The sequence below is a fragment of the Lepus europaeus genome, chromosome 23 (genome assembly GCF_033115175.1).
Source record: "Lepus europaeus isolate LE1 chromosome 23, mLepTim1.pri, whole genome shotgun sequence".
Lineage (NCBI taxonomy): Eukaryota > Metazoa > Chordata > Mammalia > Lagomorpha > Leporidae > Lepus > Lepus europaeus.
In genome coordinates this window covers 2,430,016-2,457,718 of record NC_084849.1, presented here as the reverse complement: position 1 = coordinate 2,457,718, position 27,703 = coordinate 2,430,016, and the positions used below count along the sequence as shown (strand labels likewise).

The following is a 27,703-nucleotide window of genomic DNA, read 5'->3' as shown; positions in this document are numbered from 1 at the left end:
GGGTCCTGGGTGGTTTCTCTTCCCTCGCTCCTGCCTGCTCCACGTTGGGACTGACAGGACAAGGTCCCAGTGTGCTGTCTCCCCTGCTCACCTCCCCGTGCGTGTCTTCCTCTCTCGTTCTTATGCCTTGGTCTGGTTCAGTCGCAGGAGGCAGTGGAAGGCGTATTACATCCAACACACATTTTCTCCTTTCTTTGCCTGACGTCAAATTTCTAAGGGAAAAACGTGGAGGGAACAGAAGTGCTGTCAAGTGCTCACTTTCTACGTGCATTGCGGCACAGATGCATCTTGGGAACTTTGTATGTATGGGTCGTGAGTTCTTTTAAGCGATTAGTAATTTTAAATAGATTTATTTGTTTGAAATGGAGAGAGAGAGAGAGAGAGAATCTTCTATCTGCTGGTTCACTTCTCAGATGCCTGCAACAGTCGAGCCTGGACCAGACTGAAGCCAGGAGCCAGGAAGTCCATCTGAGTCTCCCATACATACGGACAGCGGGGGCCCACGTCCTTGGGCTGTTGTTGGCTGCTTCCCAGGCTCATGAGCAGGGACTGGAACGACTGGAGCTGTCACTCTGGAAGGGATGCAGGCTCCCCGAGTGGAGGCTTAACAGGTGCACCACAGCACCCCCTCCCAGGTTGTAATTATTTTAAGAGTACTTTTGACGAAGCCACATCAGAATTTGCATTAGAATTTCAAAGTAAAAATTACTACGTGTTTGCCACCCTTAGAGCATCGAATTGTGCGTATCTTTTGAAAATCACATTTACTGTGGTTTCCGTTTGTAGGAAGCTGCTTTTGGGAGGTTGGCCCTTGTGTTATGTTAGCCAAAGGACGGGGAGTGGTTTTGTTCTGCCTTGGGTTATCGCACTCTGAGATGGTATCAGCTGTCGCCCGCATCTGCTACAAACCACACCTGCTTATCGGTGTCTATGCAAGACGGCACGGCCGGGTGCGCCTCCTGCTCCCCGTACGTTGGCTGTGCCTTGGCAGGGCTGAACATGTAAGCCATGGTTTCTCGTAGACCTCACAGATGGGACTCTTCCCCGTGCACTGCGTCACATGCACCCCGTCTTCTGGGATACGTGTCCACAAGCTGGTCCATCAAGGATGTTGACTCAATGTTATTTCAGGGCAAATGAAGCAACAATACATACTGAGCAAAGAAAGCTAATTTGGACTTGTAACATTTTAATGCAGAAAATGCTTTTCAGAATCGATGAAAGCCGCTTGGCTTTTGCCAGATTTCCTTCGGGACGATGATTAAACCCCGTCCAGATTGCTCTGACACTGTAATTCTGTTTGCTGCTTGTTTGGATCAGCTCTCGAAATATCACGCACGATGCGTCTCACAAGTCTCCCCAGGACCCGTGCTCCTGTTTCAAGTTCCCAACATGCTGTAGAGACCTGACGCATGAAGGTCTCCAAGCAGCCACCCTGAGAAGTCACGGGAGGTCAGCCCTCTGCTGCCCGAGAAGGCCTCGGTTCCTTCCGTTGATGGAATAAGGACTTCTCTTGATAGGCGTTTTGAGTTTGGGAATCGCTAATTGCAAAGCAAATTTCTAAGGGAAATGGTGGCGAGAGCCTGGAGTCTGTGTCGCCGTCGGCCTTGCCCTGCGGCCACTTCACCGTTGAGCTCTCCCTGTGTCTGGGCTACATCTCATAGACATTTCTGCTGCGGTTCAGAGGCGGCTCCTGTTTCTCTCCAGCAAAGCCCCACAAGGACGGCAGGTGTGCGTGTGGGTGCAGACAGCCAGCGCCGCCGGCCCTTCCCAGCCCTGGTCACGGGTGCACGCTGTGCCCTTGGCAGAGTCTGCCCGAGCCTCCTTCTGGTTTCCGATGTACTGGGTCCTCTCCTCTATTTCCTCCTCCTCCTCCTCCGTCCCCCCCCCCCCCCCCCCCCCCCCGCAGGATGTGTGTGCCCTGAGCACACTTCTGGAAATGTCCCCTCCCGTCTGGGGACAGGCGACACATGGGATGGCTGTGCCCCTCGTACATCGGCTGCGAGTGCCAGTAACTTCTCTGCTGATGTCCTAGGCGCACAGTTGGGCGGCTGCCCTCACACCACGTCCTGCTACGTGCTTCTTGCTAGAGCCATGTGTGCCCACAGAGCAGGGAGCCTGTTAGCTGCTGTGTGTGTGTTGGGGGTGGGGTGGGGGTGTCTAGAGCCACGCGTGCCCACAGAGCAGGGAGCCTGTTAGCAGCTGTGTGTGTGTGGGGGGGTGTCTAAAGCCATGCGTGTATGTGTGTGTGTGTGTAGGGTGTCTAGAGCCACGCGTGCCCACAGAGCAGGGAGCCTGTTAGCTGCTGTGTGTGTGGGGGGTGGGGTGGGGGTGTCTAGAGCCACGCGTGCCCACAGAGCAGGGAGCCTGTTAGCTGCTGTGTGTGTGTGGGGTGGGGTGGAGGTGTCTAGAGCCACGCGTGCCCACAGAGCAGGGAGCCTGTTAGCTGCTGTGTGTGTGTTGGGGGTGGGGTGGGGGTGTCTAGAGCCACGCGTGCCCACAGAGCAGGGAGCCTGTTAGCAGCTGTGTGTTGGGGGGTGGGGTGGGGGTGTCTAGAGCCGCTCTCTAAGAGGGTTTAACGACCTCCACATCATTTCTAAAAGCCATCACAATGGACCATGGCTCTGACTGTGTCTTCTTTTTTTCTCCTTTCTCCTGTCCTCTCAAAGCCGCACGCGAAGGGTAAGATCTACGTCCAGAGTCAAGGTACGAACTCTAAAACGCACGTGTGCAGGTAATCAAAGGATGCGTCTTTCCCTGGAGATCCGAGCTAAGGGACGAGATGATGCGGTTTCTGAGTTTACGGAGCAATACTTGGCGAAACGGACGCTTGCTCTCATGGCTGTCTAGCGGAGTAAGAGATGGTAGGGGACGCCCTCCTGTGCAGGCTGCGCACTCCGCACCAGCAGGGGCGTGGTGAGCTCCTCAGTGGAGGGGTCCACAGAGCAGCACCCAAGGCCGAGCGAGTCCAAGCTGAGTTGACCCGGGACCTGTGGAGGCTGCCCCTTCCCCTCCGGCTCCACCCCTTCCTGCCCCAGTGCTGGCGCCTGGCTCCTCGCCAGAGTCCTGACAGCTACACACACCTGTATGCCACCGTCTACACAGCAGGGATACAGGGGACAGAAGACCCAGCGTCTACACAGCAGGGATACAGGGGATGGAAGATCCACCTGTCTACACAGCAGGGATACAGGAGACAGAAGACCCAGTGTCTACACAGCAGGGATACAGGCGACAGAAGACCCAGCGTCTACACAGCAGGGATACAGGGGACAGAAGACCCAGTGTCTACACAGCAGGGATACAGGCGACAGAAGGCCAGGTGTCTACACAGCAGGGATACAGGGGACGGAAGACCCAGTGTCTACACAGCAGGGATACAGGGGACAGAAGACCCAGTGTCTACACAGCAGGGATACAGGGGACAGAAGGCCCAGTGTCTACACAGCAGGGATACAGGAGACAGAAGACCCAGTGTCTACACAGCAGGGATACAGGGGATGGAAGACCCAGTGTCTACACAGCAGGGATACAGGGGACAGAAGGCCCAGTGTCTACACAGCAGGGATACAGGGGACAGAAGACCCAGCGTCTACACAGCAGGGATACAGGGGACAGAAGGCCCAGTGTCTACACAGCAGGGATACAGGAGACAGAAGACCCAGTGTCTACACAGCAGGGATACAGGGGACAGAAGACCCAGTGTCTACACAGCAGGGATACAGGGGACAGAAGGCCCAGTGTCTACACAGCAGGGATACAGGGGACAGAAGGCCCAGTGTCTACACAGCAGGGATACAGGGGACAGAAGACCCAGTGTCTACACAGCAGGGATACAGGCGACAGAAGACCCAGTGTCTACACAGCAGGGATACAGGGGACAGAAGACCCAGTGTCTACACAGCAGGGATACAGGGACCAATAGGCTCAATTCCAGTGAAGAACGTGCCACTGGCTCCAGGCTCAGGCTGGAACTAGTGCTGAGGCCAAGGCCAGAGGCTGGGGCAGGCCTCCCCTGGGCAGTTCCCCGGGACTGAGCACGTGGCTCACTGAGGCCCCTATGGCCGGGCGGCATGGCGCTTCCCCGGGACTGAACATGTGGCCCGCTGAGGCGCCCCCCGTGGCCAGGCGGCGTGACGCTTCCCTGGGACTGAGCACGTAGTCCACTGAGGCCCCCGTGGCCGGGCGGCGTGACGCTTCCCTGGGACTGAGCACGTAGCCCACTGAGGCCCCCGTGGCCGGGCGGCGTGGTGTCGTGGTAAACGTGTAGTGGCCGTAGTGATCTTTCAGAACACAACCGTCTTTCAAAGCCCCCGTTGTCAGAAGTTGTGTGCCGACCCGGGCGGTGTCAGGGCCTGGAGCACCCTTCCCTCCGCCGTGGCCTGGCCTGCAGCCTGCTCTACACAGCAGGTGGGCGTGACGCAGCCGGGCTGCCCGCGCACTGTGCCCTGTAGCACACCCATTAAGCTCGTGGCACCTAGGCTTCCAGGAGCCCGCCTGCCCAGCAGGTCTTGAGCGGTCCCTGGGAGTGTGGGGGAGGCACCTGCGTGGAGCCAGAGCCCGGGGCAGGCACTGCGCGAGCAGCTGTTGTGCGGGGAGCCCAGAGGCAGGTGTCAGAGGTGCTCAGATGACGGGGTTTCCGTTCTGTAAGCTTTCAAACTTTTCCTCTCGCCAAGAATTTCCGAGTCTTCGGCCTCTCACGCTGTTCCCCTTTGTCAGGAAGGTTTAAAGGCACCGAGGCTGTGTTGGGAAGGGTCGCAGACGGAGGGAGGCGGCGCCTGGCCCGGGAGGGCTGGGTGTTAAGCGAAGATCTGGTGTTCACGTGGGTTGCCAGAGGAGGTGGGGACGTGGCAGGGTCCTGGGGCTTACATGCATTTCTAAGGATCTCACAGTCTGTGGGACCCAGCGGCTCGATCCAGTAGTGGACTGAGGGGCGGGTGGATCCGTCTCCTGTCTCATCAGGAACCCGAGGGCTCCCAGGAAAGCCCTGGGGCGGCGGGGCGGACAGTGCCTGGGCCTTCAGCAAGGCACTATGTGCCCGAGGGCTCTGTGTGGTGCCCCGGCGCAGGAGGGTGGTGGTGCTTCTCGGTCTCAGCCGAGTGAGCTTCTCCTTGTCTTTCCTCTGGCCCAGGCATCACCACGACGCCCAGCGCTGCCTTCAACTGGAGCACCTTTCTTCAGCGCGTCACCTGGAGCCGCGTGGTGCTGGGGGAGGGGCTGACGGGGCAGAACAAAGGGAGGGAGTAGCGGGACCTGGGGCGCTGCCAGGCCAGGTGGGGAGACCAGGCCTCCTCTCCCGTCTGTGGCCTCCTTGGGGTCTCCGGACGGCGGGCAGAGGGGCAGCTGGCCCTGTCTGCGGTGCTCAGCACATCCTGGTGCAGTTTGAGTGTCGCTCCCTGTGCCTTTTCTTTCCACTTTGCTTTCACTGGAGGGGCAGTGAGAGAGGGAGGGTGGACCGGGAGAGATCCCATCTGCTGACTCTGCACACGCTGGCGACGTTTGGCTGGGCCAGGCTGAGACCGGGAGCTGGGAACTCAATTGGGATCCCCCACGTGGGTGGCAGGGACCCAACCACAGCCATGGCTGCTGCCTCCTGGGGGGGGGGGGGCACTAGCAGGAAGCCGGAGTCAGGAGCTGCGGCCAGGCGCCCGGACGTGGGGTGGGGGCGCCCAAGCCAGCAGATGAACACGTGGGCCAGGTGCCCACCTTTATTTTATGTTGTGAATTACTTAATACACGGCCACTACAGAAAAATGAGAAAATAGATCAGGAAAATAAAAAGAATGGAAATCCTTTGAAATCTCAGCACTGAATGGAAGTGACGTCATCTTTCTCAACAATTCCGTACACAGGGGACTTCCAGAAAGTTCCAGGGAAATGCATAATGTGATAAAACTGCATGGATTTAAATTTTTTTTACATTAAAATGAACTTACAATTCTATTGTCCAGATGTATCAATGATTTTTTTTTTTTTTGACAGGCAGAGTGGACAGTGAGAGAGAGACAGAGAGAAAGGTCTTCCTTTTCCATTGGTTCACCCCCAAATGGCCGCTGTGGCCGGTGCACCGCGCTGATCCAAAGCCAGGAGCCAGGTGCTTTCTCCTGGTCTCCCATGCAGGTGCAGGGCCCAAGGACCTGGGCCATCCTCCACTGCACCCCCGGGCCACAGCAGAGAGCTGGCCTGGAAGAGGAACAACTGGGACAGAATCCGGTGCCCCAACCAGGACAAGAACCCGGGGTGCCGGCACTGCAGGCGGAGGATTAGCCTACTGAGCTGCAGCGCCGGCCTATCAATGACTTTAAAATACAAAAATCAAACTTTACTACTGTTCTAACCTGATTTATTTATTATATCAGTAAGAACAAGGCTAAGTCATCTCTTCTAATAATCAAAATCTAAACTGAGGGCTGATGGTGTGGCACAGTGGGTAAAGCCGTCGGCCCTGACTCCGACATCCCATGTGGGTGCTGGTTCCAGTACTGGCTCCTCTGCTTCTGATCCAGCTCCCTGCTGTGGCCTGGGAAAGCAATGGAGAACGGCCCAAGGGCTTGACCCCTCACCCACTGGAGACCTGGAAGAAGCTCCTGGCTCCTGGCTTCAGGGTGGTCCATCTGTAGCTTTTATGGCCATTTGGGGAGTGAACCAGCAGGTGGAAGACCTCTCTCTCTGTAACTCTGCCTCTCAAATAAATATATCACTAAAAGAATCTAAACTGGCCGGCGCCGCGGCTCACTAGGCTAATCCTCCGCCTTGCGGCGCCGGCACACCGGGTTCTAGTCCCGGTTGGGGCACCGATCCTGTCCCGGTTGCCCCTCTTCCAGGCCAGCTCTCTGCTGTGGCCAGGGAGTGCAGTGGAGGATGGCCCAAGTGCTTGGGCCCTGCACCCCATGGGAGACCAGGAGAAGCACCTGGCTCCTGCCATCGGATCAGCGCGGTGCGCCGGCCGCAGTGCGCCTACCGCGGCGACCATTGGAGGGTGAACCAACGGCAAAAAGGAAGATCTTTCTCTCTGTCTCTCTCTCACTGTCCACTCTGCCTGTCAAAAAAAAAAAAAAAAAAAAAAAAAAAAAAAGAATCTAAACCGAGGTTTATGTGCTGTGGAATGTAAGTCCCGGGTGATGAGCGTGGTCCAGGTGCAGCCACGCGACAGCCCCCTGATCAGGACGGAGCCTCCCCGCTGCTCGGAGCACCCTCCTGCCCCTCTGAGCCTAATTCCTGTCTGTCTCAGAGCGACTCCTCTTCCGGTTTCTGTTGTCGCGGGGCGGCTTTCCCTGTTCATGGCCCGGTCTAGGTGGGCTCACTCCAGCTGTGCGTGAGATGCCCCCTACTGCAGTGTCACCTGTGGCTCTCTCCCGCTGAGCGGCGTCTCGCTTTCTGGGTCTCCTACACCATGCTTATCCGTTCTCCTCCCTGTGGACTTCTGGGTTGTCTTCGTGAGAAGCGATCCAAATCCATTTTTTCTGTATGAATACCTTGTTTTTCTATCATTTATTGAAAATAAGCAAGCACAGGGGGACCTGACCTGTCCCCTGTAGGACAGCTCGGTTCCTGTGCCACGCTGATCAGCAGTGACGTGAGCGCCGGGATCCCAAGCGTGTTTTCTCGCGAGGAGTCTCGGACACAGCATTCTGTGTCGGGCTATGCGTTTTTGTCACCGCGCTCCTGCAGCTTGCCAGCCCGGCCCCTGGACAGGTGGCGTCAGTGCCCATTATCCCCGGCTGGCCCGGGAGCACCGTCCTTCCTGCCCGTGCTGGAGCTACGAGGGTCTCGCCAGCATTTTCCTGGTGTGGCATCACAGAGCGCAGCCATGCAGTTTGAGCAAAATCCGACTGTGCCGCGTCTCTAAGTGCAGGAGGTGTGGCAGTGCACAAATGAGGCCCACAGACGCGTGCTGGCCGGGGTGACGGCTCCCTGGCGGCTGTCCAGCCCCGCGGTCGCGGGGAAGGCGCCAGAGCAGCTAACCCGGCTGCACGGGTGCAGACTGTGGCTAAGACCGCTCGTGTCGTAGCCTGAGACGCTTCCGGGGACCCGGGCGAAGCTGCCACTGGCGCTCTTGCCAGAAGCGTCCAGGAAGGGACTAAAAGCAAACTCAACATCCTTCCCTCGTGCAGGGCGCAGCCCCACCCCGCCCCCCCGCTGATTTCCCCTCCAGAAACTTCAGACAGAACCTCAGCCACCCACGGATTCGCGTTGGGCTCCCTCAGGAAGAAGGATCTCCGTGTGTTTTATGAGAAGTAATTTTCCGCAGCGTGTTCATCCATCTCGGCGACAGCAGTGCCGTGGTCTCAGCGTTACGGATGGGCCGGCGCCGTCCCAGCCCTTCATCACGTCCGGAAGGGCGTGCGTGCTCACCAGCCGGCCCGTTTTAAATTGCCTGCTCTGAGGTTTCTTCATCTCCAGTGAATCACGGGATGCAACTGTGGGGCACCCAAGAGTCATCGTTCCTGCGGGAGAATGATTTGCCATCAGCTGCTGGCCCCCCAGGCGTTGACTGCCTGACCTGCTCGGGGTGGTTACCAGAACGGCCGCGGGACCTCAGACGGCGACTCCCCTGCGCCCCCCTCGGCTGTGGTCGAATCCGCACGTGTGCAATGAGGAGCTGCAGATGTGTGCAGATGCGGGGCGTGGGCACCAGGGTGGGGCGCCGGGGGTGTGGGCACCAGGGTGGGGCGCCGGGGGTGGGGGCACCAGGGGTGGGGCCGGCTGCTGACTCCGGATCCCGGCTCTCACGCGCAGCCGGAGGGTTGGTCTGCGTCTCTTCTGCTTTGTGCCACACTCGGGCAGACTTCAGGCCCTGGGGATGGCCTGCCCTCATCATGCCCACTCTGTCTCACCGAGGCCTTGGAGCACGGGGAGCCTGTGACTCATCGGTCACTTCCGCTGTGGCCTCAGGCTGTGAGAGCAGGAGACCCAGGCCTTGCCGCGTCCCGCGGGTGACGCCGCCTTCTAAAGTCTTATGAATGCTCACCCCGGAAATGCGGGGGTGGGCGGGGGGGGGGGCGCACCCAACGGCACCATGAACAGCCGGGTGGTAGATTATCAGCAGGTTCCCAGTATGCTCCTTACAGGTCAGAGGTCAAGTTCACGCTGCATTCTGCTCTTGCATAGCCACAGGTTTCTGGACGCTGTAGTCACAGCTGTAAACCCTCGCTGACAACCTGCTGAGCTCCCTACTTTAAAACATGAAGTCGGTTTCATGCCAGGCCGATTCCCCGTTCGAACAGATGGATGGGGAGGAACAATGCCGAAAGTGGGAGCAAGGCGGAGAGTGGCAAGCGCTGTCATTTGCCGGGCGACGCGGCTGATGCCACGTGGAAGGGGTGGCAGGTGGAAGGTGTGGGTGCAGACTCCGAGCGAGCGGCCAGCCTGAGGTTGGCGCTGCATTGCCGGGTGTTTTCCAAGGTCGGTGCCATTCAGCGTTGCACGGTTTTTGCTTTGAGATGCCAGGGACCAAACCCGCCGCACAGGCTCTCAAACCCCAGACTATTAGAGTACATAGCTTTAAATAAATAACTTACAATATACGCACTTACGTAAATTAACCTAGGCTTACGCGGCCTCTCCCTCCTCTTTACCTTTCTCCATTTCATCTCAATGGCCCATTGTTTAACTCCCTCGGAAAACCTACTTATGCATCCACATGGAGACTCTCCTAGGCCTAACCCGGCTACGCCTGTGCAAACTCACCGACCGTTCTAGGGAAAACGCGTGTTGCAGGCTGCCTTCCTCTGCACAATCGCAAAAGCAGGGTTTGTTTTGAGCTAAAACAGAGTCTCACTGCTCTGCTGACACCCTGAGATTCTCCTCGTGACGTGACGTGAACAACTCGACAGGAGCTGCTGGGGTAGAGGCGGGCGGGCAGGGGCGCCTGGGGGTGGCTGGGCTTCGAGGAGCTCGCTGGGGAGCAGCCCCGGGTGCTGCGCGGTGACACCGCACACGCTGCCTTGGCGGTAAAGGTGCCCCTCTCCAGGAAGCAGTAACTGGGGGCACGGGGGCGTGCGTTTGATGAGTCCGACAGACTCGCGTGTGACCTGCGTACTGGGGGATTGGCAACGTGAATACGTGCTGAGCCAGGACACAAAACTCGTTTAAAATTAGCAGGTGCCCGCCTCGCCGCCAGGCCTCAGCAGGCCAGTCTGTGCCGGCTCCTTTTTAAAACCAGAGCCTGCTGGACACAACGCATTTCCTCGGGGCTGTCGGGCGCTACCGGGAGCCCCAAATCGCATTGCCCAGAGTTGGCGCTTCAGGGTGACGGGCTCGAGCCTGGCTGTGCGATCCGGGTGTTCCCGCCAGTGTCTGTATTTCCTTGAACACGGTGCTTCTGGTGTGGCAAGTGCATGTCCACCGCTGTGTCCAGGTGCTGCCTCTGCAGGTTATGAAAACGACCCAGGCCCCAGGCGGCGTTCAGCCCTCCACCCTGCCCCCTCTCGGTCAGCGTCCTAAGTCAGCGACCCAGGCCCCAGGCAGCGTTCAGCCCTCCACCCCACCCCATCTCGGTCAGCATCCTAAGTCAGCGACCCAGGCCCCAGGCGGCGTTCAGCCCCTCCACCCCGCCCCCTCTCGGTCAGCGTCCTAAGTCAGCCTCCCACGTCCCGTCGCTGGCAGCCGACCCCGAAGATGAAAGGCATGGGGCACAGAATCCAGGGCCACCCTGCCTCCGCTGGGGTCTCCTAGGTCAGGATTCTCACCCACAACTGAGCGTGTTGGTGCTGAGCACTTTAGACACGGGGGGGCCAGCGTTTGGCACAGTGGCGTGGGCCTGCACGGACACCCACACTTTGCATCAGAGCGCTGGGTTCGAGTCCCAGCTCCGCTTCCTATTTGAGCTTCCGGCGGTGCACCCCCCGGGAGGCAGCAGGCTCCTGGTGGAGCTCCCGGCTCCTGACGTCAGCCTGGCCCAGGCCCGGTTGTCGCAGGCATTTGGGGAGTGGACCAGCAGAGGGGAGCCCTGTCGGATTCTCTCTCTCTCTCGCTCTCTCTAAGAAGGACCCAAGGGATATTCTCCCTAGCTGGGGCGCCACGTTTTCCCGGCCCTCTGGCTCCTAGTTTGTCGGACCCCGGCCTCCTCCGCTCAGGGCAGCAGAGGCGATGCCGGCCAGCAGAGCGCAGGTCCCCGCCCGGGACGGGAGTGGCTTCAGAGCGAGGACCCCGGGTGCAGCGGCGAGGGCCCCTGCTGGGCCCCGGCCGGGGTCCGAGCCCGCCCCGACGCCCGGCCGCCTGTGTTGCAGACATACACCGGAGTGCTGACGGCCTGCGCGTGTTCCTGCTCATCTGTGGGCTTCGGCGAGTCAAGGACCCCCTGTACTTGGTGGACGCCTTTTCAGGTACGTCCTCCGGTCACGGGCTCCCCGCGGCGCTCGGGCCCGCGCGGGGCAGAGTTCGGGGCGGAAGCATCTCCGTGAAAACGGTCACGCGGGCCCCTTCGCCTGGTGTGTCCGCGCCACCGCTTGCGCCGGGCACGCTCTGTGGAATATTCTAGAATCCGTCCTGAGTTGGGGACGTGGAGCCGCCGAGCAGCGCGCGTGTGGCCGCGCCGTGGGAGCGCTGCAAGCCTGAGCGCGCGGCCTCCCCACGTGGTGGGCGGGACGGCGCCGTGCACGCGGGGCGGACGCGTGGGCAGCCCTGACCGAGGCCTCGCGTTCTCCTTCCTCCCCAGAGTGGCACCGGGAGGACCCGAGCGTGTTCTTCCTCATCGTGGGCCCCGAGGTGAGTAGGCGAGCCCGCGCCGTGTCCTGCCCGCGAGGCCATGACGTCGTCCGCCGCCATGACGTCACCACCAGGCCCCAGGCCCTCGCCCGCCCGGCGCCTGAGGAGGGCGGCCACGAGGACCAGATGCTGTGGGCGGTGGGCGGGCGGCCGGCCACGTGACGGCCGCTCCGTGCTCAAGGACCGGCCCGCCCTGTGGCCACACTCGCGCCTGCGCCTCACCGGGAGACGCCGCGCAGTCACGTGGTCTGCGGCTAGGCTGCACAGTCACGTGGTCTGCGGTGCTGCGCCCAGGCCTCCATAGGCTGCACAGTCACGTGGTCACCAGATGGGTTGCACAGTCACGTGGTCATCAGATGGGCCGCGCAGTCACGTGATCAGTGGCGCTGGGCAGAGGCCCCGCCCAGCAGGAGCGGTTGCCCACGGCCAGAGGGGCTGCACAGTCACGTGGCCTGCGAGCGCCCCTCCCACTCTGCTTGTTTTGCGTGCTTCCTGTGTGCTGGTCTTGGGTTCTGGTCCATGAGGACAGCGAATCGCCCCTCAGACCGCACACAGATGTATGTGCACTGACGTGTGCACAGTGTATGCGCAATCACACACGTGCAGTGCTTGCTCAGACACGTGCACATGCAGTGACACAATGCACTCACATGCATAACCACACATGTGTACAGTGCACACACGCTCACATCCATGTCCATGCACTCACATGCATGTGCATGTAAAAGTACACGCCCTCACATACGTGCACACAGCCTCACAGGTGTACATTCACTCATACAAAAGTGTACGTGCTGGCGTGCCACACATTCACGAACACACACTTCTGCACGCACACACGCCGTTACGTGAACTGATGCACCCACACGTGTGCACACATACATACCTGCACACGTACAACACACGTCCACATGTGTGCATGCATTGCCCACGTGGGCACACACACCTACACACACAGCCAATACACCGTCTCGTGCGCGTGTGCCGCACATCACGTGCCAGTCTCTTGAAGATAAAGACAGAGTCCTTGATGAGCTAATTAACGCTGGGGTCTGTAGAGGCAAAACCGCTATTAGTAGTTCTTTGAATTCTCTTTGTTTAAGTGACACGGTTGTTTGAGAAACCAGCGGCTGGCGGCAGTGCTACCCGGCAGTCTGAAGATCTGGTTTTCTCTCGCCGGCGCTATTTTCATGGTCGCGTTCTGTCCGTAGCCTGTGATCCTGGCTTTGAAGGGGGACTGACTTCACAGAGGCTCCCGGGGGCCACCGTGCAGAGCACAAGCCGTGACAGCTTCCGCACGAGCAGCTGGGGTTTGCGAGTTCACGAAGCGTTCGTATGCGTGGCAGAAGGAGGACCACAGGAGCACCTTGCGGAGAAGAACACAAACGCCGGGCTGAGCTCGGCCTGATCTGTGAGATTTTCTCTGTTGCGAGCTCTTCAGGAACCTGCAGGCTGCTGGCAGCCGTGGAGACACAGCCAGCCTGGAGCCGGGCCGATCCCGAGCCAGGAGACACACAGACAGCCTGGAGCTGTGCCGATCCGGAGCCAGGAGACACAGACAGCCTGGAGCTGTGCCGATCCAGAGCCAGGAGACACAGCCAGCCTGGAGCTGTGCCGATCCGGAGCCAGGAGACACAGCTAGCCTGGAGCTGCGCCGATCCGGAGCCAGGAGACACACAGACAGCCTGGAGCTGTGCCGATCCCAAGCCAGGAGACACACAGCCAGCCTGGAGCTGTGCCGATCCGGAGCCAGGAGACACAGCCAGCCTGGAGCCGGGCCGATCCCGAGCCAGGAGACACAGCCAGCCTGGAGCCGCGCCGATCCGGAGCCAGGAGACACAGCCAGCCTGGAGCCGGGCCGATCCCGAGCCAGGAGACACAGCCAGCCTGGAGCCGGGCCGATCCCGAGCCAGGAGACACACAGACAGCCTGGAGCTGCGCCGATCCAGAGCCAGGAGACACAGCCAGCCTGGAGCTGCGCCGATCCAGAGCCAGGAGACACAGCCAGCCTGGAGCTGCGCCGATCCAGAGCCAGGAGACACAGCCAGCCTGGAGCTGTGCCGATCCGGAGCCAGGAACTTCTTCCAGGTCTCCCACACAGGTGCAGGGGCCCGAGGACTGGGGCCATCTTCCACTGCTTTCCCAGGCCACAGCAGAGAGCTGGATCAGAAGAGGAGCAGCCAGGACTCCAACCTGCGTCCATTTGGGATGCCGGCACTGCAGGCGGCGGCTTTACCCCTGTGCCACAGCGCCGGCCCCCAGCTCTTTAAATTCTTGAAGGACAGCTTCCTAAGTGGTTCTGCCCCAGCGCTGCCGTGACCAGGCTCTGGCACTCCAGGAGCAGGGAGCAGGGTGGCTGGGGGTGGCACGAGGCCCAGCAGCTCATGGTGAGCACGGGTGGCCTGCCCTGGGGAGTGTCATGGCCTCCACTGTCCCCAGGGGCCCTGTCCTGCCCATTTGTAAGCTGGACCAAACACATGCAGTGTGCCCAGCGACAGGTGCTGGCTAGGCAGACGCAGGACCCCCTCCCCCGGGCAGACGGCTTCCCTGGGAGCCCATGGGGCTCAGAGCTGCAGAGGCGGATCTTCCTCAGAGCAGGGGCCGCCGCGCAGGGTGAGCGCCGGAGGGTCCCCGCATTTGTCGAGACCTCTAGGGCCTCAGCCCTGATGCTTGGCCGAGGTCAGAGAAGCTTGTGTTTTCTGATTACTTCCTGTATCTCTGTCTCTACACCGACCGTGTCTCGGATCACGCGTGTATCGTGGTGGATGGACATCTGTGACGTTTCTGTACCTTGATCTTCCTTCTTGGATCGAGCCAGATTGTCTACCTGTGTCTCCTCCTTGTTCGTTCCTCCCAGGAGGATTTGGGTGCCACTGTGTTTTAGGCATGTGGACATGTCCCTGTGCATAGGACAGACGTGGTCCTGCCTTCGTGGGGCCTGTCCTGGGGCGGGGGCTGGGGTGCGGCCACACAGACCTTGGCTGCACCGTGACCTTGGTCCCGTCCAGAGGCGGTTCCCACGGGCGTCAGGGCCTTCTCTGAAGCTAAGCACCGTGTTCTTTGGTTAGCGTTTGTTCTGCCGATCGTTCCCTGAGCAGTGGGCGGTGTCCGTGCACTGCCTGAGTGACGGTGCTGTGTTTGGGCTCTGAGATGACATCCGTGTGCTTGTTTCTGTGGCCATTTGTAGCAAGATGTTTGAAAGAAGCCGGGTCTTGGCCCCACACGGAGTTGGTGTCGTGATTCAGAGTGACCGCACACCCCCGCTCCAAGCCACATCACCTGCTGTGCAGGGCGGCACAGCGGAGCAGCCACACGCGTGGCATGGACCCCGGAGCCGGCCTCCTGAACTGCTCTGTGCCTCAGTTTCCCCGTGTGCAGGCTGGCCGGGGCTTGCCGTGGCGGGCAGCAGCATGTGAGTGCCAGGTGACGGCTCCGCTGGCACCGACACCCGCCTCCCTCCTGCTTTGACCCACACGGAGCTGGGCGGCTGCAGGATGCTGGAGCTTGGCTGTGGTTCCTGTGCGCACTGGCTCGGCTGTCTCTGGGCAGCACACGGTTCTAGCCGCAGGAGCATCTTGTGTGGGTGCGTCCTTCTGGGGTCTTTGTAGGGTCTGCGGTGTGAACACCTGCTTGGAGTGTGACGGCGTCATGACTTCCACGATCACTTCTTCTATCCAAAGTGGCTTCCCTTCAGCCCGGGAGTTGGAGCGATGTATTTTGCTAGAAAATAAATAAGCTTGGAAGGAAGAAACGAGCGCTTTCTTGTCTGCTTGCAACGCTCTGGCTTTTTAAACTTTGATAACATGGGATTCCATTAAATGGAAATACCCACCCTCCTTCTTTCCTTTCTCTTATGTTTCGTTCCACTTGGCTGCACTAAAGGATTTGACAGCGAGCGGCTGTGAAGTGAAGCCTGGGAAACTCGAGGTCTGTAGTTCCAGCTCGAGAGTCTCTTGTACCTTCAGTCAATTTCAGTGAGGGGGACAGGTGTCCCACAGAAAATCTGATTTTTTCTTTGACAAATTATCTTTCCCTAAGTAGTTAACTGTGACGAAACGCTTCGGCGGAGACCAGAGGTGGCAGAGCGGGGTGAAGGGCTCGGGCTCCAGAGTCGGAGCCCAGAATATGAGTCCCGGTCCGTAAGGTTCTCCCTGCTTGGTCCTGGTGCAGTTGCACAACTTGTGTGTTTCGGGGTCCTCGTGGGAAAGGGGGTGACGGTGACAGGCTTGTCTGGAAAGGACCTGCTGGAGCTTTGGCACAGCAAGTGACTGATAAGAGTTTCATCCTTAAAGAACTTTCTAGAAAGAACTCCAGATTTCTTTATGCATCCGAAGTTGATGAGGGCTAGACCAGAGATTCTATAACCTTGACCTTGTCAAGGCCTCGGGCTGAACCTCAGGTGTTCCGGCAGATGGACACACACGTAGGAGACGTCTCCGTATGAAGACACACACGTATGAAGCCCCTGGAGGGCTGCACCGTGTTAGCATTGCAGGCGGCTGGGACGTTGGCGGCTGGGACGTCCTCATCTCTTCAAACCAGTTGGGCATCCCATCTGGCTGCCTACTGGTGAAGTGTGAATGAGAACAGAAATTGAGCCTGCTTCCCCTGGCCCAGCAGGAGCCACAGGAGAGGCTGTGGACGCCGCAGCAGTGAAATGCGTTCACGCTCTCAGCCGCCAGGCTTTGAAGAAGTCTGGAATGTTATCTTACAGGTGCCCGGATTTGATCATTATCTTTCAGTTATTTTAAAATTGTTACCTTCGCTGATGACACCAGTAGGGGGATTTTGAGGGGCGAATCGTGGTCTGCTTTGTCCCAGTCTGAACCGGGTGTGCACACGCACACCTTGGCTGCGTCTGTCGCCGGCTCGGAGAGGGGACGCAGCAGAGCGGCAGTTCCTGCTGAGTCGCGAGTGCAGACCGAGTGACGGCGAGGTTTCCAGCGCTCCCGTCTGCAGCCGGGCGGTCACTCTTGGGCGCTGTCAATCCTGGGACGTCCGAGTGTGGCGGCGTCGCTGGGATCGCCTGTACCTGAGTCCGGCTGTAGCTGCGTTTGCAGTGGCGGTGCGACTGCGGCGCTTGTTCTTGGGTTTCGTCTGCTGCTGGTGTTAAGGTGCTCGTCTTCCTCCCCAGCTCCAGACCGAGGCCCGCACACAGCTACCAGGTCAGGGGCTCCGAGTGCTGCCCAGGAGTTGACCCTGGCACCGTCTCCAGAGGCGTCCTCTGTCCTGCCCGGGAGTTGACCCTGGCGCCGTCTCCAGGGGCGTCCTCTGTCCTGCCCGGGAGTTGACCCTGGCGCCGTCTCCAGGGGCCTCCCCTGTCCGTCTCTGCTACTTCCCGCCCACCTCCACCTCCACCTCCACGCGCCTCTGCTTAAGGGCACGTGGCTTGTCTTCAAGGAGCAGAAGCTGATGATGGGACACACGAGACACAGCGTTGCTGCTAATCTTTGCATTAATTCAACGACGTGCACCTGTCTCCAGGGAGGCACTGGGACCACAGCCAGGCCCTGCTCCCGAGCACAGATCCCCTCCAGAGGTGAGGGAGGGGTGAAATCGGATTCGGAGACAGCTGGCAGTGAGTGACCAAAGATCACATGTGGCTTTTAAGAAAGTTGAGGCAGAATTCGAATGCCGGGCAGTTCCCTGTCTCATGTAGTCCCAAGGTGTGCAGCCCTCGTCTCTGTCCACTTCCAGGAAGTGTCCTGGGCCCCCAGGGGCTGCTGGGTCCTGAGGCAGCCACTGCCTGTCCCCCCTTCCAGGAGACCCCAGTAGCTCCCTGGACCATGCGTCTACCTCTGATCTCCATGGGTTTGCCTCTCCCTCTCCATCCCTCCCCTCCCCACTCCTCCCTCCCCTCTCCTCCTCTCAAGAATTACCTGATTTGGGCACACGGTCGCACACGCTTCCCCGTGCGGGTCAATGCTCCAGGTTTGCTCCCTCATCGGTGATGGGCTGTGGGGTTGGGGACGGCTCCCTGCTGTAACTGCACCCAGCCCCTTGTCTGGGGTCTGCGCTGGCCCCCATGGCACTGGAGGCTTTTGTGGCCAAATCCACCCGCAGTGTGGACAAAGGCATGCAGGTCACCAGTCCTGCTCACCATCAGCGCCCCGTGAGTCAAGACCAGGGTTGCTGAAGGGCCCTGAGCCCCGCAGCGGGGGCCCGGCAGGTGTCCCCTGTGGAAGTGACAGGCAGCTGCCACTCGGTTCCTGCTCTTTATGGCAGTCACCGTCTGGGCTGGCTGCGGGGCCTTCCCGTGCCACGGAACCGGCTCTGAGGCCCGTGCCTGCCGTGTGCCGGAGACAGACTCATCCCGTGCCTTTGCTCAGGTTTGTCTTCGTCTCCTCCCAGGTCGACCCCGTGTTCACCCAGGAAGTGAAAGCCGCCGTGCAGAGGTGAGGGCGGGAAGCCCACAGGGGTTACGCAGAAGAGGGCACCGGGCACCTGGTAGGCCACGCCCGTCCCTGCCTGTGCAGTCCCCGGTGCCGCTCCCAGCTCTGACTCCGGTCCCACAGACCCCACGCCCGCCGGGCTCCGTCACTCCCCCACCATACAGGAAACGGACACGCCACACGCACTGGGGAGACGCTGGCCTTCCTCGTGGGCTGGGAATGGCCCCGGACGCCAGTTGAGGTCACTTCCACTGTGCCCACTGCCTGACATTGTGGGGGCTTGGGGGTTGCACAGCGGAGCCTCAGGGTATTGGCTGTGGGTCCCCTCAGCCAGCAGTACCAGGCTGACACTGAGGTTTCCCTGCCACCCGAAGCCATCTGGGACGTCGGCTGGGGGCCTTGGGCTCCTGTCTCTGCCCTCTGTTCCTGGTCTGTGGCCCCCCGCCTGACATGAGGTGGCCTGGGACTCCATCCATCGAGTTCTGTGTTTTAAGTGGGTCATAAGGATCGGTCTCCAGTTCAGGTCAGGCCCGCGAGGGCCAGTGCCACAGCAGAGGGGTCAGATAGTACTGCCCTGATCTCTGGCCACACTCAGGGCCCTGGCCACTGCATGCCCGAACCAGTGTAGCTCGTTCCCTAAAAGGTGACTCTCAAAGCCACGAGTGTGGTGGCCTGGGTGGGCGGGGCTGGGGAACAACACCAAAGAGAGGCACTGAGACACCGTGGAAGGCGGCAGGACCCCTGCCATGTGTCCGCCGCGCATGCTGGGGACCTGGCGTCACCCCATGGGCGTCTCTGCCGCGGGATTTCTGTTGCTCTCCACACATCCCCATCTCCATCAGTTCTGAAACCAGGTTGGCTTCCCAGAAGGAAGTCACCTTCAAAACCCCGCATGGGGAGAGGGCCAGGGCCGGATCTCTGGGTCTCTCATGGCTCCAGAGCCGTGTGCATGTCCCTGCAGGAGGGCTGTGTGGGATCCCCTGGAGCCCTTGTCGGTCACACGTCCCCTTGGACCCGGCTGTGGCTCCACAGCTGTCACCAGCGCGCCTTCTTGCCCCGTGTCATTGCAGGGCGCCGGGCGTGCGGCTGACCCGGGAGCTGCCGCAGGACGAGCTGCACGCCGCGGTGAGGAACTGCTGTGCCGTGGTGAACAGCTCCGTGTCGGAAGGCATGTCGGCCGCCATCCTCGAGGTAATTCCACAGTCCCACGCCTGGCGCCCGCAGTGGGGCATAGCATCGCCCGCCACGCTTTTCTCATTCCTGCTGATGTCTTCGGCGCTTCTCAGAGCTAAAACCCACCGAGCGGTTTTTCCTCTGGGGTTGAAGGGACCGAGTTTCAGGCTCTCTTGGGCCCCGAGGGCGTCGTTTCTCTTCCCTGGCTGGCCGTTCCGTGGCTGGCTGTTCCGTGGCCGGCCGTTCTGTGGCTGGCTGTTCCATGGTTGGCTATTCCGTGGTTGGCTATTCTGTGGCTGGCCATGCCTGCGGGCTTCAGAGGCTGCCGCTCTGGCTGCCAGGTCTGTGGCGGGAGGCTGGGTGCTGTGAGGGGCTGCAGGGGTCCAAGATGGAAGTGTGTGCGAGACTCCACTCTGTCCTCTACATTTTCTGTCACCCCGGGCCCTGGGAGACAGATGTGCACGTGGGGGTGGGGGGCGGGATCATCTCTCCACCTGGCGCTCGCCCTGTGAAGCCACAGCAGCTGCTGGGGGCGTGGCCCCGTCCCAGCACAGCCAGCGTCCTGCCCCTGCAGTCCCTGCGCTCTGCAGGTGGCGTGGGAAGGCTGTGCCCTGGAGTCCTGGCCACAGCTCCTCTGTGAATAGACACAGTGGACCCCCGCCCCGGCGCCGCACGCACCTGAGCCGTCTCTGCTCTCTGCCCGATTTTCCTGAGACGGGCGGTTACCAGCCCACCTTAACTGCACCCCACTCCCTCCTGCGGCCATTCCAGCTGTGTCCAGCACAGAAGGGTCTCCCTGGCCCTTGTCTTGTCATTCTGGCTTTCGGTACTGGGTTTTTTCGGGCGCTTCACACGCAGACTGCTGCACGCATGTCATCACCCCCGGCTCTCCGCACGTGTGTTGCACCCCGTAGACGTGGATGTGGCACACACATTGGTCAGTGCACACGTGATCACTGCCTGTGTTTGTGGGTGAGCGTGGGATCCAGCCCGCTGTAGAAGCTGACCTGTCGGCCGTCTGCCCAGGCCTCTGTCTGGGGTCTCATCTGCTCCCGCTCGGCACGTGGGGCTCTTCATTCGGTGTCTGCTGCGACCCAGGCTGTTGTTTCTTTTCTTTTTTTTAAGATTTATTTTATTTATTTGAAAGAGTTACACAGAGAGAGAAGGAGAGGCAGAGAGACAGAGAGGTCTTCCATCCACTGGTTCACGCTGCAATTGGCCGCAATGGCCAGAGCTGCACTGATCCAAGCCAGGAGCCAGGAGCTTCTTCCAGGGGTGCAGGGGCCCAAGGGTCATCTTCGACTGCTTTCCCAGGCCATGGCAGAGAGCTGGATCGGAAGTGGAGCAGCTGGGACTCGAACCAATGCCCATGTGGGATGCCGGCACTGCAGATAGTGGCTTTACTCGCTACGCCACAGCACCAGCCCCAGGCTGTTGTTTCATCACCAGCATTTGTTCCTTTGGATACCCGCTGAACGTACTGCATTCAGGATGAAAAGCAACCTTGGAAACTTAGGGTCCGGAGGGTGCGGTAGATAAAGCCAGAGAGCCGTCTTCACACACACAAGCAGCGGGGCTGGAGCCGCTCCGCGGCAGACGCACGCCTGTCCCACTGCTCGCGGGAAGGTGTGGGGCTGGGCATGCCGGCCACGGCGCTCGCGGTGTTCCCACCATGGATGGTTCGCATTCAGACCTCCGCTGCTGCCGAGGAAGCCAGCCGTGGGCAGTTCCGACGGCTGCAATGTTGGTGCCCTGTTCCTGCTGCAAACTCCAGAATAACTCGGGCAGAGGGTTTGGAATGGAGCAGATTTGGGAGGCAGGCAAGGGTGCGTGTCATTAGAACCAATTCAGACGACCAGAGCCGTGAGGCCTGGATAAACTCACATCACCGTGCAAGGAAGTGGCCTTCTGGCCTTTCGGAATTAGCCACTCGGCCCGTGGATGCAGATGAAAATGCCATTTGCTAAAGTGCGTTTCTTGCTGATGGACTAAAAAAATCAGCCAATAGCTAAAGGCGTGGGCGGCAGATGGACCCGGCTTTGTCACTTTTAGCTTGAGCTGGAATTTAGTTCTGCACTAATTGCACTAAAAGAACAGGGAGTGAGTTTTCTTTTCTGTCTTCTTATCGGAGTGCCCTCCCCACCCTAAAACACTCACTCAGACATGCCTGTGCACACACACGTGCACCCACAGGTGCGCATGGACACAAACACACGCACATTCTGTATGCTGTGCGTGCATGCACATGCAAACACACGTGCAAACACACAAGCACCCATTCCTGTGTGTGCACAGCCACACGCAGCTCTTCAAGTCCAAGTGTTCAGTGCCCGGGAGTCAGGCAGGCTGTGCGTTGAAGCAGAGAGCAAGAAGGAGGTGACCGTTGGCCTCAGAGTCCGGCCTGCAGCCCTAGAGGTTGGGGGACTACAAGAGGGCTTTCCAAAGACAGTGGTGACTGTGCCACTCCGACCTGGGCTGTGTGGGTGCGTGCGCGTGTGTATACGTGTGTGCACGTGTGTGTGCGTGTGTGTGACTGCTGTGCTCCACCCACTTTGCAAAGCAAAGGGCTTTGTGAGCTGCCCTAATGAGGAAGCTGCTGCTGGTGTTTACTGAGGTGTGGAGGTGTGAGGTGGGGGAGGGAGAACCTGCAGGGAACAGTTAATTTTTTTTGGAGAATTTATTTATGTTGGAAGTCAGAGCGAGCGAGCGAGCGCCGGGTCTTCTATCTGCTAGTTCACTTCCCCAATGTCTACAATGGTCAGTGCTGGACCGGGCTGAAGCCAGGAGCTTCCTCCAGGTCTCCCACGTGGGTGCAGGGGCCCAGGCACTTGAGCCATCTTCCCCTGCTTTCCCAGGCCTTAGCAGGGAGCTGGATCAGAAGAGGAGCAGCTGGGACTAGAACTGGCGCCCATATGGGAGGGTTGCCGGCCGCGCAGGCCATGGCTTTACCCACTGCGCCACCACGCAGGCCCCTGGGAAGTGGATGATTTTTCAAGGTGCCAGGCTGTGCTCTGCATCAAAGGATTGTATCCCAAGGCCATCGCCGTCCCCACCGAGCAGCCTTCCCCAGTGGTGCAGGGTCCACGTGTGGGCGTGGACGCCAGGGCCACATCCAGAGCAGGCGCATCAGCACACGGCAGCAGTGACCCCTCAGCCGGATGCCGCCCGTCAGGCCGCTGGGACCAAAGCCAAGCGTCAGCAGGCAGGGCCAGGCGGGCGGCAGTCAGCCGCGGCGTGCGTCAGAATCACCGGGAAGCTTCGACAGCCGCGGTGCAGCTGGGCTGCTGCTGACTCGGATGAGGCGCCACAGCCTTAGCTGCTTGCCGGCTCCGCAGTGGGAGTGAGATGCCAGCGGGTCAGCTCTGCTGGACCGGCTGCCGCCCACGCGGGCTCCTGAGGGTGTCTGGTGGGGGGTCCCTCCCGCCTGAGTAGGGAGGGGTCAGTGTGAACATCGGGCTCGGCCTGGCTTGCTTCCAACCCTGGATCTCGTGCCAGGTCCTCAGTTTCCATCTCGGCTCTGAATGTGGGCGTGCGTGTCTCCCCTGCCGTCCGGCACAGGGCTGCGTGAGCCCCGTGCCCGGCCTCACAAGCTTTGCCCCACGGCGGTGCTCTGTGAGCCAATGCATTGCTGAGACAGCCCTGTTCGTGAAGACGCTGCCTTCCTGGGACGGGGATGCCTCCTCCAGGCAGCCCGGGGAAGCAGATGGCTTCCCGCACAGCTGGCTGAGGGGCCAGAGCAGACGACCTCGGTCCCCGAGCAGCAGGAGCCAGGCAGTCAGGGGAGCATGGAGGGCAGGTGCTCCCTTGCCACTCCTCTGGGATCCCTCAGCCGTTGCCTGGGGCCTGGATCGCAGACTCCAAGTGCACTGGAAGACGCCATGGTGGAGCAGCAGGAGACCACGTGGGAAGGCACAGTGCTTTGGTCCCTGCCACTCAATGTGGGAGACCCGGATGGAGTCCCAGGCTCCAGCCCCAGCTATTGTGGGAATTTGGGGAGTGAACCAGCAGATGGAAAATATGTGTCTATCTATTTATCTGTCCAGCCATCTACCTACCCTCCCATCCATCCACCCATCCATCCTCTCTCTCTCTCTCTCTCTCTCTCAATACATACAAATAAGTAAACACTAAAAAGAATCACCTGCAATATGCTTGCATATTGTACAAGTCACATTGTTGGTCTGCTGATTTGCAAGTCAGTCCTCTGGACCCAAGCTGGGGTGGCCTGTTGTAGAGGTACCTGCCATGGCTTGGCCCCGGCAGGAAACTCCGCAGGAGGCTGAAGCAGACCTCTCGGAAGGGCTGGGCCAGGCTACGCCTTTCCAGGTTGGGCTTCCCCAGACTGTAGAAGGAGAGCCAGGGAAACCCCACCCTCCCGGGCAGGTGGGACCGCTTCTGCTCGCTGTGGTTCCAGGGAGTCTTTGGTGGCTTCCCTGCCAGCTTTTGCTAGGGGGTGGGGGTCCTGTGCTGGCCCCAGACCCTTTGTGAGTCAGGGGAACCCTAGATCACGTTGCTGCGTGCCGCCAGCCAGATGTGCCCGGTGTGTGCCTGTGCTGGAAGGAAGTCCCTGGAGAGGGAATGGGAGCTGGGCGAGACCCGTGCACACGCCAGGCGGCCGTGGCCATCTGCACGAGGGGTTTCTTTGTGACCTCACAGTGGTGACATCAGATTTTGTGCTGTAGATTTTCTGAACTCCCCCCAAGCAGCGATGAGAATTCGGTTGCTCTGAGCACGCAGCGCGGGGATGGGGCTGCCAGGGCCTGCACTGCCGCTGCCAGGCTCGACTTGTCCCAGGGGCCCACAGAGTGACCGCCTCCCCCGCCTCCGCTCCCGTCTCCTGCAGGCCATGGATTTGGAAGTCCCGGTGCTGGCCAGGAACATCCCCGGGAACGCCGCCATGGTGAAGCACGGCGTGACGGGGCTGCTGTTTTCGGACCCTCAGGTAAGGAGCACCGAGCTCCGCCGTGCACCCTGTCTGAATGGCGTTACCGCGTCTGTCGAGTTCCATCTTCTGTCCTGTCCATCATGGCTGTGTCCATGACCACGGGGACAGCTACCGGGCTGTGTGACCACGGGGACGGCTGCCGGGCTGTGTGACCACGGGGACGGCTGCCGGGCTGTGTGACTACGGGGACGGCTACCGGGCTCTGTGACCACGGGGACGGCTGCCGGGCTGTGTGACCACGGGGACGGCTGCCGGGCTGTGTGACCACGGGGACGGCTGCCGGGCTGTGTGACCACGGGGACGGCTACTGGGCTGTGTGACCACGGGGACGGCTGCCGGGCTGTGTGACCACGGGGACGGCTGCCGGGCTGTGTGACCATGGGGACGGCTGTGTGACCACGGGGACGGCTGTGTGACCACGGGGACGGCTGCCGGGCTGTGTGACCACGGGGACGGCTGTGTGACCACGGGGACGGCTGTGTGACCACGGGGACGGCTGCCGGGCTGTGTGACCACGGGGACGGCTGCCGGGCTGTGTGACCACGGGGACGGCTGTGTGACCACGGGGACGGCTGTGTGACCACGGGGACGGCTGTGTGACCACGGGGACGGCTGCCGGGCTGTGTGACCACGGGGACGGCTGTGTGACCACGGGGACGGCTGCCGGGCTGTGTGACCACGGGGACGGCTACCGGGCTGTGTGACCACGGGGACGGCTGCCGGGCTGTGTGACCACGCGACACCTAGCGGGTGTCAGAGGATGCAGTCCCGCCGCGGGCGTGAGCAGGGTTCTGATTTCTGGGCGCGGGCGCTCATCAGGTGCCAATGTGTAGCTGTGGAACATCTGCTGGCCTTCAGCGTGGCCGATCTCACTGGGACCGCCGTGGGTCTCCCCAGCTGGAGGTGCAGAGAGGCTGGGTGCCTGTGCATACGCAGGAGCATCCGCTGCGCCATTGGGTGCTGGGTCTGGGGTCGGCCTGTGTCTGAAGCCCTGGGTCCCCTGCGCAGGGCGAGCCACCCTGCTGAGCTGCCTGCATCTCTCAGCCCTGCTTTCCCCACTGGACGGGGGAGCTGACGGGAGCTCCCGCCTCGGAGCCGTGAGGGGCTCTGGGAGTGGCTGTGTAGCACCTGCAGTGTGCGAGGCTCATGGTCAGGGCTCCGTGGGTTCCCGGTGTTTTGGAAGGGGAAGGCGTGGATACTGCCTATGATGTTTGGTAGGTAGCAACAAACACAGATCGTAGCTTTTTGCTTTTTTAAAGATTTATTTATTTGAGAGGCAAAATTACAGAGTGAGGGAGAGAGAGAGAGAGAGAGAGAGAGAGAGAGAGAGAGAGGTCTTCCGTCTGCTGGTTCACTCCCCAAATGGCCACAATGGCCAGAGCTGCACTGATCCGAGGCCAGGAGCCAGGAGCTTCTTCCAGGTCTCCCATATGTGTGCAGGGGCCCAAGCACTTGGGTCATCCTGTGCTTCTTTCCGAGGGGCATTAGCAAGGAGCTGGATCAGAAGTGGGTCAGCCGGGATGCGAGCCGGTGCCCATATGGGATGCCAGCACCACAGGTGGAGGCTTAGCCCACTACGCCACAGCACCGGCCCCACAGATCTTGGCTGGAAAAGTCAGGTTCTGAGGGGGGCACTGTGATGCGCCAGGTTAGGGGCCACTTGGCACACCTGTGCCCCACAGCACAGTGCTTGGGACTGAGTCCGACCTCCGCTTCCCAGCCGACCTCCTGCGGATGCGCACCCCAGGGGCAGCAGGGCAAACCCAGATGGAGCTCCAGGCTCCTGGCTTTCGCCTGGCCCAGCCTCGAAGGCTGGGGCATTTGGAGAGTGAACCAGTGGGTGGAAGGTCTTTCTTCCTCTCACCCCTCAGGCATTCTGTCTTCCAAATAAATAACTAGAACTTAAAATCAACCTCCACTCACAACCACTTTTATTAAGGAACATGGTGCAATGAGAAGTGTAGAAAGAGGTTACTGTAACTCAGAATACTTGAAAATTTTCAGTTAAAAAATTTCTAGTAGATCTCTCTCCTCCTCTTCCTCCTCCTTCTCTCTCTCTCCCCCCCTTCTCTCTCTCTCTCTCTCTCTCTCTCTCTCTCTCTCTCTCTCTCTCTCTTTCCCATCTCTGTCTTTCAAGTAAATACGTCTCTAAATTCCCGTCGTGGACGTCCAGTTGAAGGTCTGGCGTCAGCAGCACCTGCTGGACGCCTGGGCAGCCTGGCTGGCCGAGGGCAGCCGAGTCGGGCTCTGCTGTGCGGGAGAGGCCGATGCAGTTCCGGTGCCTCTGCTTCCTGTCGTGATTCCTGGCAGCCCCAGCGGCCAGAGTGTGATGAGCTCTCCGTGCCCTGGGCCGGGGCCTTTGCTCCAAATGACGGCTTTGCGGCTTTGCACCGTGTTCCGAGTCTCTGGGGAGCGAGCACGGCCGTGCTTGGGGTCGGAGAATGTTGTGTGCTTCCTGGCAGAGTGACTGCCTCCTCCCTCGCCCGCCCCGGAATGCAGCGTGCATGCACCTTGTAGCTCGGTGCCAGGGCACTCTGACGTCTGAGCCAAGGATACATCGGGCAGGACCAGGGACGGCCACGGGTCGGCCGCGCTGACGGCAGGGAGCTGCGCCTGTTCCTTCCGGTGTTTGGGAGCCGCCCCCCTGTCTCGGTCGTGCTCATGCCATCTCTGCTGCTGCCTGGCTTCTTGTGAGCCCTGAAGTCCAGCACGGTCCTCGCGTCCTGGTGTCCTGGGCAGAGGCTGCGCTTGCTCCTCACCCCAAAAGCCTGGGGCAGCCCGGATGAGGCGCAGCCCCCTCTGCTCTCGTCAGCCTCGCTAGGACCCCCCTCGCATGGGGCGGTGTCTGCTGCTTTAAAATCAAGTGGGCACTTTCTGTATGTAAGGGGCGATGGTGTATCGATCCTGACCGAGAAACCCAGGGGACACGAGCCCCGGTGGTTGCCAGAGCTGTCCAGATTACTTCTCCACGAGCAGGTGTAATGGCCTACTTGCTCAAGCCACTGCCTGCAACACCGGCAGCCCATGTGGGCACCAGTTTGTGTCCCAGTGCTCCACTCCAATCCAGCTCTCTGCTGTGGCCTGGGAAAGCAGTGGAAGATGGCCCAAGTGCTTGGACCTCTGCACCCACATGGGAGACCCAGAAGAGGCTCCTGGCTGCTGGCTTTGGCCTGATCCAGCCTCTGGCCATTGTGGCCACTTGGGGAGTGAATCAGCAAATAGAAGATTCTCTCTCCCTCTCTCTCTCTCTCTCTCTAATCTGCCTTTCAAATAAAAAAAAACATTTTTAAAAATTACTTCTGCATTTGCCATCAAACATGCATTGGAGTGGCTTTTCCCTTCCTGGGGAGGAGTGCGCACACCAGAGCCCCACCTACACAGCCGCACGCACACAGATGGGCGCATGGCGTTAGCAGCTCCGCTCCAGCTGTTGTTCCCAGCAGGGGCTGTAAACAGTCGTGGCACAGCAACACCATGGCACAGC

At 60.3% G+C, this 27,703-nt stretch overlaps 1 protein-coding gene across 2 annotated transcripts in view; it reads left to right on the top strand.

Annotated features, from left to right (window-relative positions):
• Positions 1–27,703, top strand: part of GLT1D1 (glycosyltransferase 1 domain containing 1) — a 58,631-nt gene that overhangs the window by 22,490 nt on the left and 8,438 nt on the right. Inside the window, exons 5-11 of one of the 2 annotated variants that reach the window (XM_062182301.1) lie at positions 2,670–2,706; positions 5,132–5,185; positions 11,229–11,327; positions 11,660–11,709; positions 18,061–18,104; positions 19,172–19,292; positions 24,118–24,216. In XM_062182301.1, the coding sequence (XP_062038285.1) occupies positions 2,670–2,706; positions 5,132–5,185; positions 11,229–11,327; positions 11,660–11,709; positions 18,061–18,104; positions 19,172–19,292; positions 24,118–24,216 (504 nt within the window). The remainder of the gene's footprint in view (positions 1–2,669; positions 2,707–5,131; positions 5,186–11,228; positions 11,328–11,659; positions 11,710–18,060; positions 18,105–19,171; positions 19,293–24,117; positions 24,217–27,703) is intronic. The other variant, XM_062182302.1, reaches the window with a different exon arrangement.